Source organism: Artibeus jamaicensis, unplaced genomic scaffold (assembly GCF_021234435.1).
Source record: "Artibeus jamaicensis isolate MK-2021 breed Jamaican fruit bat unplaced genomic scaffold, CSHL_Jam_final contig_777, whole genome shotgun sequence".
In the NCBI taxonomy this organism is placed as follows: Eukaryota; Metazoa; Chordata; class Mammalia; order Chiroptera; family Phyllostomidae; genus Artibeus; species Artibeus jamaicensis.
The window spans coordinates 3,075,692-3,092,202 of record NW_026521966.1 but is presented as its reverse complement, the minus strand read 5'-3'; the positions used below and the strand labels follow the sequence as shown (position 1 = coordinate 3,092,202).

Sequence of the window (16,511 nt, the reverse complement as noted above, 5' to 3'; positions counted from 1 at the left end):
AACCCACAGACCGGGAGCCGGATTGCTGAACAGTGTTTTCAAATGAATGAATAATCGAGTGGGAGAGCTCATCCCCTGGGATGTGACTACCAGTTCTGTGAACATTAAGACACATAGGAGAATGTTGAGAGGAAGGCAGAAGGGGAAGGTGGGGCAGAGGAGTGCCCTCAGGAGAAATTAATTAGCCTGGGGATTGGTCTGCTTTGCAGACCAGTGAGGAGGACAGGACAGTCAAAAGCTTTGGGACAGGGAGGAGAAATCATCCTGCCTGGGAACCAACTGGACACGCTGAGATACTGGCATCTCTGACCTAGGCTAGGTCATGGTGTGATGGAAATCAGCATCCTATTATACCCATCAGGAATAACTCCACAAGTGTCCCCTGATCTGCTGTCCTGCGGTGAATCTGCCAACTCCAGCCCCCTTTCCATCCCTTAACTTCTAGGTTAGATGGGGCCTCTGGGCTGAGACAGGCCCTGGGCTAGGATAGAGTTTCAGAGGTCCATGCCAGGAGACTGGGCACCTGTCTCCAGCTCCACTCACTGCTCTGCTCAGAGTGGAACTAGAAAGACTCTTCCCTGGCAGAGGAATCAGATTGAAGTCGCAGTTTTAGGGGTGATGGTAGCAGTTCAGCAAGGTACAGCCAAGGGAGAGAGACCAGGGATCCCTGGCTGTGTGAACTTTAACCAGCCTTGCCCTGTTGGACAGAAGGAGCTGAGGAGTGATAGCATTCCCTGAGCACAGTGGGCCACCAAGGTCACAAACCTGTCCATCCCAGTCTGTTAACCCCTCATTTCCTTCTATCCACCGTCTCTCTGGCAGGATAAGGAGAAAGAATATAGCTGGTTGAGGGCTAACCCTTGGAGCTAAGACTGAAGAAGAAACTGAGTAATGATGGAAGTCTTCAGATGCCCTTGGGATTTGCGCTGTACTGGATGGGCACTGGGCAGCCTGGCAGGGCAGTTCGGCTAAGGTGGAAACATCTCAAAATCCCCAGGCTTTACAGCTCTGGCTTTCTCCCCCTCTCTAAGGCCTGTCAATCCCAGCCTACAGGAAACACACTGAAGTCTCTGGGAGAAGACAACATATCTTCCTCAAGACCTGGGACTTCTGCCTGAAGGGAGACCAGCCCACAGACTGCACAGACAGGTTGAGGCCTGGCATACTGCTCATCAGGTGAGAAAAGCCAACATTCCTTGTGTCTTCTCTCCTTGTGTCCTATCTCCTCCCACCCCACTCCACGTACCCTCGCAGTGTAGGAAAAAGAGGCCACATTTTACTGTCCCCACCAACAAAACATCACCCCTCTGCCTTCCCATTCTTTCCCCCTGCACTGAAACGCCCTTTCCACTCCCAAATCCTTAACTGGTGGTCTCCTATGCATTCTTCCAACCCCAGTTCCAAATCTCACCTCTTCTTGGGAATCTTCCCCCAATCAGACAACAGGAAATCGCTCATTCTTTGTTCATAGACTAGTGTTGTGTGCATATTGCATTGTGCTTGGCTGGGTCAGGACAATGGCTGACCTACCTTTCTGGTCCTGAGACCGACACAATGTCAAAGCCAAAGCCAAAGCAGGCACTCAATAAATAAACATAAAATGTACTTTTGAGCTGTTATACTGCCACCTGCAAACTCCACACACCTGATCCAGCTACAGCCCAGTGTCCAATAAAGAAAGAATGCTGACAAAGCAAAGGGTGATCACAGTGAAGAAGAACCTGAAATTGGTTTTATCAGAAAGAATATAAGGCACCAGGGGTGTTTCAGTTGGAGGAAAGTAGACTTCTAGATTTAGGATGAATTCTTTTGACCACTCTGTAAAAAGCCACAGAAAAAGCAGAATTGATGTATAACACCCAGTGGGCAAGGAACTGAGTACAGGGTTCTCCTTTGCAGAGCCCCGACTCTGAGAAGTCCCAGCTTTTTTGTAGAACTAGGTATATAGCTACAGCCCTCCAGCAGTAGACTGGCCAGATTGCCTCTGGTAGCATCAGGAAACTGGAAAAAGCCATTAGAAGTTGTGGGAAAAGGAATGAATGTCTGCTGAGCATTCATTCTCTGCTACGTGGTTATACACTGCACTGCCTTATTTAATCTTAATGGCAATCCTGTAAGAGAGAAACAATCCCCATTTTATAGATGAGGGAGATGAGGATGAAATGAAGAGAAGTCCATGTTCACATAGCCAGTCAGTATTAAAAACCAGCTGACTCTGCCCCCAAAGCCATGTTCTTTCCTCTGTGTCACACACTGTCCAAGTGGTGGGGAGGGAAGTCGGGCTCTGCAGAAAGAACCCTGCACCCTGAAAGAGAATGGATTGAAAGGGGCAAGGTCCTGGCTCTTCAACCAGATAGGCTATGTTGAAGTAGGGGTGGGGTGAGGTTGGCATAATCAGATGAAATCACGTCAGCCAATGGGTAACAGTGATACAGAAACAGAAAATTAAAAATAGCATGTATCAGGAGCTTCTCGAAAGCAACAGGAATGAACACTGAAGTTGGCCCATAATCTCCTCATTTCTATCCTCCTTTTACCTTTGTTTTCACTAATTGCTCTTTAAAAGCTTCACTCAATAAATATTTATTGGAATATTTATTGATTTTTTTGTGATGTGAATATAAATTTTGAAGACAGATCACTGGGCAAGATAGTGAGATGCTGCTCCTTCCTGCAAGGGAGCATCCCTGCTAACAGCAGGGAGCTGACTTTGTGTACTCTGTGATTTCACTGAAACTTCACCCCTCTTTACTGGCAAAGCAGGAATAGGCTAGACTACTAATAGAACATTTCTAGAAGATGTGGAGCAATGGAAGGAAAGTGCATGTTTTAAGGAAGCAATTGAGTGGGAGACAAAATGAGCGCATTGTTTCCAACATAACTGAAGTCACTTGGGACACTAAGTTTTCTGCCAATGAGGTCAAAGCACAGACAAACCTTGTCCCAGTGTCATATGTAGATGTTTGACCTTCATTCCGTGCCTCTAACAATAACCCCACACAATCCTTTGCCAGGGTCTGGATGCCCAGCGCCTCCCACACCATACTCTGACTGCTGGCTGAAACCCTATTTGTTCTCTAAAATCCAGTTCAAATCTTTTAATTCTTCCCAAACTCCTCCTGGCAGGATAATTTACCCCGACTTAGTTCATAAAATCAGCAAAGTATGACATACTCTGCTAGCTACACTAGGTCGAACTGTTTGCCAGCAGAAGCTAAGGCTCACTTGTCTCTCTCTTCCCCACGTACCTAGTATAGGAGTCAGCAAACTATGGCACAAAGGCCAAGTCTGGCCTCCTATCTTTTTTGTGAATGAAATTTTATTGGAACACATCCGTGGCCATTCATTTACATATATTGTGCCTGTTTTCATGCTACAACAGCAGAGTTGAGTAGCTAGCTGCAACAGAGACCATATACCCACAAATCTAAAATATTTACTATATGATCCTTTTCAAAAACAGGTTTGCCGATTCCCTGAGCTAGCACATCATATGTGGTGAATAAGTGGATGCAGCAAGGTGCTCTGTGAGGATGCTTCAGTGGGTGTTCAGATGACCTGGGTCCCAATTCTGCCCTTGAATCCTTGTTTGACTAAGCAAATGATAATGATAGAAGATAGATGATAGATGGATAGATAGATAGATAGATAGATAGATAGATAGATAGATGATAGACAGCTAAACAGACAGACTTCTGCATGCTTATTATATGCTAGATACTATGCTAACTATTTTAAATTTATTATCTACTTTATCCTCACAACCAACTCCAGGGATACTACTAGCATTTTTTTTTCATTGAAAGAAGAAGAAACTGAAGCTCAGAGGGGTCAAACTTCCTGAGTGGCAGAGCCAGGACTCAATCTTGTCTGATCTGTTCCAAAGCTGGAGACCACCCACTACCCTAGGACACCCTTCTGAGATTCAATTTCTTCATACAATTAGGATTATTGAGTGAGCAATGTGGTCTTCAAGCCATGTTTAGGAAGCAGAAATTTTTTAATATTACATGGAACACCAACATACAGAAGTCTACCTAGGGATGCCAGAATTTAGGCCTGGTGCCTCATCTCACTCCCCCAGCATCACCACCTGTCTGGTCACCCCATGGCCCTGGCCAACCTCACCTTCACCCCCCAAGTTCCTCCTCCTGGGCCTGATGGACAGCCCTGACACACACCCCCTGCTGTTCCTGCTCTTCCTCGGCATCTATCTGCTCAACGCCCTGGGCAACTTGAGCATGGTGGTGGTGGTGAGGTCTGACAGGGCTCTCAATCCCCCATGTATTACTTCTTGGGTCACCTGAGCCTTGTGGACGTCTGTTTTACCACGGTCACTGTCCCCAGACTGCTGGCCAGCCTGCTTCACCCAGGCCAGGTAGTGTCCTTCCTGGGGTGCTTTGCCCAGCTGTATTTCTTCGTGGCCCTGGGCATCACCGAGAGCTACCTCCTGGCAGCCATGTCCCACGACCGCGAGGTGGCCGTCTGCCGGCCCCCTGCACTATGCCGCGATCATGACGCCCTGGCGCTGCACAGTGCTGGTCGCTGCGTCCTGGGCCCTGTCCCACCTGCACTCGCTGCTCCACACGCTGCTCATCTCTGCGCTCTCCTACCCGCGCTCCTCTCTTGTGCGCCACTTTTTTTGTGACATGCCGGTGATGCTGAGCTTGGCTACTTCAGACACTTCAGCTGCAGAGGCTGCCATCTTCTCCGAGGGCCTGGCCGTGGTGCTGACCCCGCTGCTCCTCGTGTCTCTCTCCTACGGGCGCATCTTCCTCGCAGTGCTAAGGATGAGGTCTGCAGGCAGCCGTCGCCGCGCCTTCTCCACCTGCGGGGCCCACCTGGTAGTAGTGTCGCTTTTCTTCGGTTCTGTCCTCTCCGTCTATTTCCGGCCGTCATCCGCCTACTCAGCCCACTACAGCCGCCTGGCCAGCATTGTGTATGCGGTGGTCACACCGACCTTGAACCCTTTCATCTACAGCCTTCGCAACAAAGAAGTCAAGGGTGCTCTAAAAAGGGGGCTCAGCTGGAGGGCTGCATCCCAAGAAGTGTAGATATAGTTATTACCCTGAATGGGTGGCTCAGTTGGTTGAGGGTCTTCATGTACCAAAATGTAGGGTTGATCCCAGATCAGGGAATATACCCAGGTTGACAGTTCAGTCCTTGGTCAGGGTGTATATAAGAGGCAACTGATGGATGTCTCTCCCTCACACCAATGTTCACCTCTCTCTCTCTTTCCGCTCTCTCTGTTTCCCTCCCCACCGCCCATGATTTTCATGGTAAAAAAAATTTTAAATAAAGATAAACATAAAATTCTCCATGACTATTGCCCAACCCAACCTCCACTCCCATTCTAGTTATTAGTTTAGTACTTCTCTTTCTCTCAATCTCTGCCCCCTGTCATTCTTCCATGGTTTGGAAGCATAACTAGTATCATTCTCTGCATATTATTCTGCAATTTCCCCTTTTTCATGAAACAATGTCTAGGAGATCTCTTATTACTACAAATAGAACTTCATTTTTTAACCTCATAGAGCCCTATGCTGTGACATTGTACAAACATTCCTATTGATAATTTTTTTGCTGTTTTAATGTTTCACTATTTCAATGGTGTAATGATATTCTTATAAGAAAAATGATGAAAGGTAACATTTAGTGAGGAATAATCATATGCTAGGCTCTGTCCTGGGTGCTCTACACATACATCTCATTTAAACTGCACAAGATTCCAGGGTTGAGGGGAGGGGGAATTATTATTCTCATTGCGCAGACAGCAAACAGGCTTAGAGAAATCAAACAGCTTTCCCAAAGTCATAAGGCTAAGACATTCATCTTCTTCATTGATTTTAGTCGAGTCAATTTTTTTTCACCATTTTAAGCAAATTTTAGTAATATTTAAATTCTTAAGGTATAATTTTCCCTCAGATTTTTAATTTCTTGTTTTAAAGTTGTATATAGTATTCTCATGGTTTTTAATGTCCCTTTTAGCTGTTAATTTTGCTCCTTTTCCACTCCTAGAGTTCTTTATTTATGCTTTTCTTCTTGTTTTATATGCTAACATTTTATCTCACATTAATATTTCCCAAGAACTAGCATTGAATTTGCTATTATTCCTCTATTGTTTCTTGATTTTCAACACTACTTTTTCACTTTCATATTTTTTTAATTTCTTCCTCCTATTTTCCTTGTGTTGATTTTGTTATACTTTTCTAGATTCTTGTGGCTTATATGTCCTCTGACTTCAGGAGAGGGGAGTTTCTGCTATGTTCACTATTGATGGAACTTGACATCTCTTCTCTTAGCATTAATAACATGTTACTTTTCTTTTGAGAAGGGAGCTGATAGCCTTCTCAAGGCTCTCTGGTTCTTCTGATTCTCTCAAGCTCTGCCATCTTCTATCTGGTTCTGGTCTCTGTCCTCCAACTGCTACAGCATGCCTCACCCCTTATCCTGATGGCCTTTGGAGACACACTGGCCCTCAACTCAACTGCCATCCAGGCTTCACCAGGGCTTTTCAGATGTTTATGGCACAAAGTGGCTGAGCAGATTTGTGTTTGTGTGCATGTGGAGGTGGAGGTGGAATTTTAAACATGTTTCATCATGTCTCAGCACTGCCATGATGTGGCTGTGCCATGTAGTGGGGGCTGTTCTGCACAGCTGCCTCCTCCCAGAGTAGTGGCCAACAAGGATGGAGCTCTCTCTATGCCTTCCAAGTTCACTATGCCCAAAACGACTTGGAAGATTCTATCATTCCCTTTCCTGTTTGTAGGGGAACCAAGAACAGGGCCCCACACTAACATTTAAATTCTCACTAGAAACACTCTTATTTTATATTATTCTTGAAGTGGTCTGCAAAGTAATTCAAAAAGAGAAAAACAGAACTAAATATTTGGAAGGAGTATGCAACAATTATCAATATTTATATTCTCTTTGATTGTGTGTCTTCAATAACCAAATATTTAACTGAAAATCCTTATTAGAAAACAATAAGAAAATTCAATAAGGTGGAATGTTTTGAAGTTGATATATGAAACGATTAGTAACTCTTCTATGTACACAAATAATTACCTTTCCAAAGACACAAGAATAACCACCCCCAACATTTTTAATGGACAATACCTAGTACTAAATGTAGAAAATAATATACAGATATCAAACTAATAAATCTATAGTCTTCAAGTAAGAAAACTTGAATTAATGGAAAGACATTCCTTATTTATAGTTTGTAAGACAACTGTATAAATAGCCAACTCTTCTTTAGAAGTCAATGTGATAATTCTATCTAATTCCAGTTAATTTCCCAACATATTTTTGTTGGTATTTAACAAGATAGATCTGAAGCATATCTGAAAATATGTGTGTGTTGGGAAAGTTTTGTAAGAGAAGTATATTGAGAAGGGCTTGTCACACAAGATGTTTCAGATATATTATTATGAAGGCATACTTTATATAGTGCCAGTACATAAATAAGATGACATCAATATAATAGAGTCCAAAAAGAGACTCAAGTATATATGAGTACTTAGTACATTGTGCAGGTAGTTTTTAACATTAGGGAAGATGGGGACAACTGTCTTGCTGGGAAAGGGAAGAAGGAAAAGAGGGAATTGCCCTTAAGCCAAATTTTAGGCAGGTCAAAGGTAACTATGTGGAAACTAAAACAGTACAAGAACTAGGAAAAAAAGAAATGAGATCATATAATTTTGGAATAAAAAATGCTTGCTAAACATGTTAAAGAAAAAAGATATATCATGAAGTAAAAAATCAACTTATTTATCTAATTTGAAATTCATAATCCACAGTAAGGGCAAAATACACCACTACTAAAGTCAAAAATGCCACCAACACGAGAGATAAAGTGAGACTTTCCATACTAGGAAAACAGAAATCAACTCAAGGCAGAAGACATGGACAAATAACACACCAAAGGCAAAGTGGCTAATCAATATGCAGAGGTGTTTGGCCTCATTGACACATACAGAAATTCAGTTTAAAAAAAGTAAAATCTTATCTTTTTATATCAGGTTGATCAGTACTTTGAAAGCAAAATATCCAGTGTTGGAAACATAGTTAAGAAACAACCACTCTCATTTACTTTTGCAGGGAGTTTACCTTAGAAGAATTTCATGGAGGCAATTTGGCAATCTCTACCCAATTATTAAATGTTCATATCCTTTGATCTATTTCACCCATTTCTAAGAATGTGTCCCTAGAAACACAGGACAAGTCTGTCAAAAACATATGGAACTGAAAATAAAGTCTAAGCATTGTTCAAAATAATAAAAAACTGAAAACAATCCAATGTCCACCAAGAACAGATTATTTACAACAAGTATTAGAGAAGATAGGGAGAAAAGGGAGCCCTGGTACACTATTGGGACTCCAGACTAGTGCAGCCACTGTGGAAACCACTATGTAATTTCCTCAGAAAACTAAAAATGGATCTGCCTTTTGACCTGGCACTACCACAGCTGGGGTTATACCCTAAGAATCCTAAAACACCAATTCAAGAGGACCTATGCACCCCAATGTTCATGGCAGCACAATTTACAATAGCCAAGTGCTGGAAGCAACCTAAGTGACCATCAGTAAGCGAATGGATCCAAAAGCTATGGCACATTTACACAATGAAATACTATGCAGCAGAAAGAAAGGAGCTCCTTTGCTTCATGACAGCATAGATGGATCTACAAAACATCATGCAAAGTGAAACAAACCAAACAGTGAAAAACAAATACCATATGATTTCACCTATAAGTGGAACCTAATCAACAGAACAAGCAAGCAAAATATAATCAGAGACATTTAAATAAAAAACAAACTGACAGTAACCAAAGGGGAGGTAGGAGGGATGGTGATGGGGAGATGGGAAAGGGTCATCAAAGAACATATATTAAGGACACATGGACAAAGGCAAAGTGGGGTAGGATCAAGGGTGAGAGGTGGGAATGGCTGGGGGTGGGGGAGTTGCGGGGTTAAAATGGAGAAAACTGTACTTGAACAACAATAAAAAACCAAACAAACGAAAAGGTTACACAAAAAAATCACATTCAGAATTCCAAATCCAGAAATGTAAAATTTCAGTGTATGAACACTGAATTGTCTTTTTTAAAGCATATACCTACTTTATTTTATTATTATTGTTTTTACATTATTTTAACTGTTGATACTATTACAAAAGGGCCCATTCTCTGCCCGCCCCCACCATTTGCCCACCTCACCCAGCCCCCACTCCCCTTTTCCTTTGGCTACCACCACACTGATGTCTGCATCTATGTGTCCGCACACATATTCTGTGGCTGATCTCTCCATCTTCTTTCATCCAGCCCCTCACTTCCCTCTCCTCTCTGAGACCTGTCACTCTTGAACATTGAATTTTCCTCTGCCTCCAGCTCCCTAATCATTGTTGTGGGTGGCAGTGCCTCTTGAAAAAGAAATTTTGCCTTCGAAAAGGCCAAATTGTAAAATTTCTAAATTGTAAACATTTGTAAAATTATAATGGCTAATTATAATCCTAATTAGTTTCACCATTGGTCATATTAACACATATAAAGATTTTCTTGAAATAAAATTTGTGATGTTTTAAATAAACCCCTGACTTACTCCAAAAAACTTCAGATTATTTAATAAATTATACTTAATGCATCCATTCAAGAAAACACTATTTAACTTCTAAAAGAGTTACATGTCGTTGTATGAAATGATGAATTCAAAGTATATTTTAGCCCTGGCTGGTGTAGCTCAGTGGATTGAGCATGGGACTGTGAAGCAAAGGGTCACCAGTTTGATTCCCAGTCAGGGCACATGCCTGGGTTGCAGGTCAGGTCTCCAGTAGGGGACACATGAGAGGCAACCACACATTGATGTTTCTCTCCCTCTCTTTTTCCTCCCCTTCCCCTCTCTCTAGAAACAAATAAATAAAATATTTTTTAAATCTAGCTGAATGGATTTCATTTTTTAAAAAACTGCATTTTATATGAAAACAATGAGGAAATAACATGTATAATTTAGATTTATTTATTATATTCAATGTTAGTCTGAATATTTCCCAACTTTTTTAATAGATTTTATTTATTTATTTATTTTTAGAGGGGAAGGGAAGGGAGAGGGAGAGAAATATCAATGTATGGTTGCCTCTCGTGTGTCCCCTGCTGGGAACGGCCTGCAACCCAGGTATGTGCCCTGACTGGGAATTGAACCGCAATGCTCTGGTTCACAGGCCCACGCTCAATCCACTGAGCTTGAATATTTCCCAACTTTTAAATGCCTTCATGGGAGGGAGCAGAACTAGGGAGGGCTCTCACATTCTACCTCATTATTTATTTTTTTAGTGTTTAGATGTTTTCCAGTGAGAATGTATTATTTCTATAATCAATAAATATTTTTGAAACAAATAAGGTCAAAGTTCTCATTATTAGTAAAAGTTATGAATGAATATTAAGGTATAAATTCATTTCAGGAAACAGGAAAATGCATTCAACTCAATAAATATTTATTCTACATACTGTTGTGGACGCTCGGCCTGGTTCCAGGAACTGTAACTCGACCCCCTGTAGCTAAGGACCTCTGGAATGCAAGGGGCAAGAGACAAAGCTTGTCTCTGGTAGCAAATCCTGCCTCGGTTTCCTCCCTGCCCCCAAAGTGTGGTCGGACGGGTAAGACCCCTCAATGGAGGAGCAACCTAGGCCAGACACAATCACTTGGGAGGCCTTCATGGAAGGACTGGGGGGGGGGGGTGCTGCAACAAAGAGCAATGGACTCTTGCCCCCCAGCTTTGACAAAGCCCGAGTCCCCATGTCTTCTGGGAGAAATGCTTCCTGGCTCTAATCCCCTTAAGCCTGAATACCTGATGGAGAGGGGTGCAGCTCCTTGCCTTGCTAGAGCACGTCCTGGGAAAAAAATCTGGCATCATAAAGATGTCCTGATAGACCTGTGAAATCTGCTCTGCTACGAGTGCTTTCATTCACACGTTAAGGGTTCCAGCAAGAAACCCTAAAATTCTTCCTAACAGACTCTGACTCAGACTAAGCCCTCATATTTCTCTGACATGTTATCTACTGATTGATCCTTGCCACCCTGTATTCCTGTGTATTATAACCCAATAAAAGCCTCTGGCAGAGGGGGCTCAAGGCCTTTTTCCCCTGAGAAACTGGCCACTGCTCAAGGCCTTTTTCCTGTGGGAAACTGGCCACTTCTCCTCCCCAAGCAGATCACATCATGTCTCAGTCATATTTACTCTCATCCGTGGCACACGGGGGGACTTGTGAGGAAAGTCGCCCCCACAACATACAGCAGACACAACAAGGCACTAAACTAGGCACTATTGAGATTACAGATCATCTGTCTTCAAGACACTTGATAAGAAAAGAAATAAACAAAGAAAGCATTAAATAATATCAGCATCATATTCCAGAGGAAAAAAATCTGGGAATCATAAAAAATTTCTAATCCTTCTGTCATTGTTTGTTTTACCTTATCCTATATATAGGCTGCCATATAATGTCTAAAAATTAAACAATACATAAGAAAACTCAATGGTCCATTGTAACAGGGCGCAGCCAGGAGGGGGGCCCCCAAAAAAGAATTTGGAATGGGGTACAGAACTCAGGGTGTCCATTAATATTAAGATGTCCTCACCACCACCCCCAGGGGGAAAGGACAAATGGAGCAGGGCAATTGAGAGCTGTTTTGCATAGCAACAATTTTGCAGCTAACCTCTGGAATAATTATTTAACATATCTATAACCTTTAACTGTTTTCATAAATATATTAAATAGCTGTGGCCTTGCTTTGAGGCCTTACATTTTACTGTACATGTTTTTATCTTCTTTTTCTTAGATAAGTCTCTTTAACATTTCATGTAATAAGGGCTTGGTGGTGATGAAATCCTTTAACCTGATCTTATCTGAGAAGCACTTTATCTGTCCTTCCATTCTAAATGAAAGCTTTGCTGGATAGAGCAATCTTGGAAGTAGTTCCTTGTCTTTCATGACTTGGAATACCTCTTTCCAGCCCCTTATTGCCTGCAAGGTCTCTTTTGAGAAGTCAGCTGACAGTCTGATGGGAACTCCTTTGTAGGTGACTCCCTCCTAATCTCTTGCTCCTTCTAGGAGTCTCTCCTTCATTTTGATCTTGGCTAATGTAATTATGATGTGCCTTGGTGTGTTCCTCCTTGGGTCCAACTTTTTTGGGACTCTCTAAGCCTCTTAAACTTTCTGGAAATCTATATTCTTTTGTCAGATTGGGGAAGTTCTCCTTTATTATTAGTTCAAATAAGTTTTCCACTTGTTGCTCTTCCTCTTCTCCTTCTGGTACCCCTATAATTCGGATGTTAGAACATTTAAAGTTGTCTTGGAGGTTCCTAAGTCTCTCCTCATTTTTTGAATTCTTGTTTCTTCATTCTTTTCTTGTTGGATGTTTCTTTCTTCCTTGTGGTCCATGCCACTGATTTGAGTCCAAGTTTCCTTGCCATCACTATTGCTTCCCTGTACTGGTTCCCACTACATTTTCCCTTATTTCACTTAGTGTAGCCTTCATTTTTTTTCATTCAGTTTGTGACCAAAATCAACTAATTCTGTGAGCATCCTGATTACCAGTGTTTTGAACTGTGCATCTGATAGGTTGGCTATCTCTTCATTGCTTAGTTGTATTTTTCCTGGAGCTTTGATCTGTTCTTTCATTTGGGCCATTTTTTTTTGTCTTGATGCTCCTGTTATGTAGTGAGGAGCAAAGCCTTAGGTGCTCACCTGGGCATGACACCCCAGTAGCTGCACTGTGATGCAGTATGTGGGGGAGGGTTCAAGAGAGGACAATGGCACTTGTTCCACTCTCTGCCAGATTTCAGTCCCTTCTGCTACTTCCCCCAAGGAAACTGGGCCCTTCTGGTGCTGATTCCCATGTAGGTGGATTTGTGTACATTCTAGGACCCTATGGGTCTCTCCAGGGAATTCTCCTTTGAGGCTGGGAGTCTTCCCCGGCACCTCAACCCCCACAGGTATTTTCAATCATTGTTTTGAGGCTTTATTTCCCCATGCTGGGACTCTGGGCCATGTGGTCTATCTCACTCTCCAGTTTTGCCTAGTTTATTTGCACACAAATGTGGGACCACCCATTTTGCAAGCCACCTTGCACGCCAAGCCCCTCCATAATCCACTGCCTTGCTGGGTCTGCCCACTGCTGCCTTGCATGCCTGGGGTAACCAGCCACCACTTTTTTTTTTTTTTTTTTTTTGCTGCAACCCCTCTCCACCTGACTCTGCCCCTCCTACAGGTCTAGATGAATGTGTCTACTTTCATTCCTTGGTTGTCAGACTTCCATACAGTTCAATTTTCTATCAGTATTGGTTGTTCTTTTATTTCTAAATTTTTCTTATCCTTATTTCAGTTGTACCAGGGGGCACAGTGTGTTTACCTATGCCTTTATCTTGGCTGAAAGTCCTTACTGTCCATTCTTTAAATATGATAAGTACCTGGGTTGAATGGTATTTATTCATGATTGAACAATAATTATTCAGTCAAGCCTGTGCTACATCACATCCAAGATACAGTGATAAACACAAGACCACAGTAATCTGCCCCTAGTGACGTGTGGGGAAACTTCCCGCAGACGTGCTCTGAGGGCAATATTGCCAGGGCTGAGCTTGTGTGCCACTACCTGCAAAACACTACTCATTGTCATTATTACACCTACTGTTTGAAAGCATACTTTAATTTTTAGAGTCACTATCTCAGAGAAAACTGAATTATCCATTTTGAAAAGATTCTTAGCAAGGCTCCCTTTATGTTCTGATTCCTCAGACTGTGGGTGAAGGGGTTCAGCATGGGGGTAACTACAATGTACATCACAGCCATGACTATCTCCTTAACAGCAGAATTGTTGGCTGAAGGGCACAAATAGAGGCCAATGATTGTCCCATACAACAGCGACATGACAAAAAGGCAGGAACCACAGGTGGAATAGGCCCTGCGGATGCCCCTAGTAGAAGGGATCTTGAGGATGGAAAACACAATTCATTCATATGATGAAAAGATCAAAAAGAATGGAACAATAACAGCAAGCCCTCCCAAGATAAATATCACCATTTCATTAATCTGAGTGTCAGAGCTGGACAACTTGAGCAGAGCTGACATGTCACAGACAAAATGGGGGATCACATTGTCAGCACAGAAAGACTGCTGAGCCATGAGCAGAGTATGCAATAAAGAGATGAAAGTAGTCAGCACCTAGAACAGCACCACCAGGGAGACACAGAGCTTGGGGCTCATGATGGTGGTGTACTGCAGGGGGGAGCAGATGGCCACATAGCGATCATAGGCCATGGCCACAAGCAGGAAGCTCCCCAGGTCTGCAAAAAGCAAGAAGAAGTACATTTGGACCAGGTAGCCTGCATAGGGGATGGGTGGGTCTTGGCTCTGCATGTTGTACAATATTTTGGGAATGGTCACAGAAGAGAAGCAGGGGTCGGAGAAAGACAAATTGCTGAGAAACAGGTACATGGGTGTGTGAAGGTGAGAGTCCAACTGAATGAGGATGATGATGAGGACATTCCCCAAAACAGTGGTAAGGAACAGGCCAGGAACAGGTCCTGGAATAGGTCTCATTGATCTGGTTCAATGGGCAGGCCCTGGAGGAAGAATATTCAAATGATACTTTGGTTTTCCATACCCATGTTGCTTTAGTTTCACCTTTTTTAAATTAATAATAACTTGTATTACAATATGAACTTATACACATACATACATACATATATATTCACATTTTAGAACTTTCAAAAACTATATTTTAAAATTAAATATCCATAAGTCCATAAATATCCATAAATATCCATAAGGGTTGAGTGTTCTATTTGTCCTCTTCCAAATATTAAACAAAATACATAGAAAGACAAATACTATATGGTCTCACTTATAAAAGGAATTTAATGAATGAAATAAATTAATGAACAAGATAGAACCACAGGCATGAAAACATGAAACAAACTGACAGTGACCAGAGGGGAAGTAGGAGGGAGGACTGGTGGAAAGAAGGGAAAGGGATTAGACAAAGAACATGTATGAATGACCCATGGACATGGACAATAGTGTGGAAATTGATTGCGAGAATAGGGTAGTGGGGCAGGGTTTGCAATTGGGATGGGCAGAGGAGGGGCAGAAGTAAAAAAAAAATGGGACAACTGTAATACAATAATAATAAAAATGTTTTGAAAAAGAAAATCTGGGACTTGGAAGATGGCAACGGAGTAGGACAGAGCAGATTCCTCTTCCCCCTACACATGGGAGAAAAACCTGGCTGATCTATGAAGGAACACAGCAAACAATCAACAGTACCCCAGCATATATGAAAATAAGAGAGCAGAAATTGTAGCAGATACTGAAAAACCAAATGGTAAGTAGACAGCTGCAGGACAATAGGGTCCCAGGGACCGGCACAGAGACAGGAGCAGCCTGCGCCCAACACTCAGTGGGTCTACCACAACTCTTTTGGAGCCTCAGGTCGGCCTCACGGTCCTTGGGATAGAGCCAGATCATCAGCTCCCTCCCTCCCCAGCCAAGCAGGGTTCGGGCAATATCAGGAGAGACCTGGAGGCTTGAGGTTGCAGAGAGTGAATAAGGACAAAGAGGCAAACACAAGGGCCATGATTACCAGTGGAGTCTGTGGTCACTGGCTTGGGAGAATTGAGAGGCACAGTCAGGCTCTGACTTTGATGGTCACTGGTCTGACTGGAGAACTGGGCTGTACTGAGTAGATGGCAGGCTTCATAAGGAGGAAAATCTCAAAAAGTAAACTGTTTGAAGAATTCTTCTGCAACAGCTGATTGGCCTACTTCCCACCCATCCTGGCAGGCAGGTTGGGTGGAAGGCCTTGTGTTTCCCATAGCACTGGGAAGGGGTCACACCCACAGCTGCAGGACCCAGGCAGCCTGGCCAGGTGTGTGCCCTCACCCCAGCCCACGGCAATGACCCCCAGAGAAAGAGTGCTCTGAGGGGGACCTGAATCCCCTGCATGGGGCTCTGAGGAGAGGCACCAGACTAGTTCTTGGAAGAGTGCTCACAAGACTGGCTGACCACACATCGGGAAGGGAGAAAGCCCACACCAATTGCCCCTCAGCCAGCTGCAGCCAGTGAGACCAGAAATACCAGTTTGGCCAGTTCGAAACCAACAAGAGGTGCTTTTGTTTTAAGTAATCTTTTATATTTTTAATTTATTATTGTTTTATCTTTCAATACTTTTTTTCTCTCTTTCCTTCTTTCTGGTTTCATTCCTTCTTCCTTTCTTTCCAAACCTATTGCTTCTTCCTGCCTTTTTTTTTCTTTTACCCACAAGTGAGACAAACAACTTGGAACTTCAAAAAGACCAGAGTTGGACCCAAAGAGGGATCATCCCAACAGTACAGAGACAGAGAGACAAACTTCATTTTGCTATATCAGAGAAGCTACAAGTTGCTGCATATTTGTATTATTATTTTTTTCATTTTTCTTACACCTTTTATTTTAATATTATCTTGTATTCCT

General features: G+C 42.8%; 1 protein-coding gene and 1 pseudogene across 1 annotated transcript; one reads left to right on the top strand and one right to left on the bottom strand.

The window, feature by feature from the left end:
- The first annotated feature begins 4,108 nt into the window (after positions 1-4,108).
- LOC119048681 (olfactory receptor 1L4) lies at positions 4,109-5,054 on the top strand. Its single transcript, XM_037144366.2, is given in 4 exon segments — positions 4,109-4,129; positions 4,131-4,269; positions 4,272-4,492; positions 4,494-5,054. Coding segments are annotated over 4 exon segments (942 nt in total).
- An 8,667-nt stretch (positions 5,055-13,721) lies between these two features.
- Positions 13,722-14,668, bottom strand: LOC119048677 (olfactory receptor-like protein DTMT; annotated as a pseudogene).
- Positions 14,669-16,511: the final 1,843 nt, after the last annotated feature.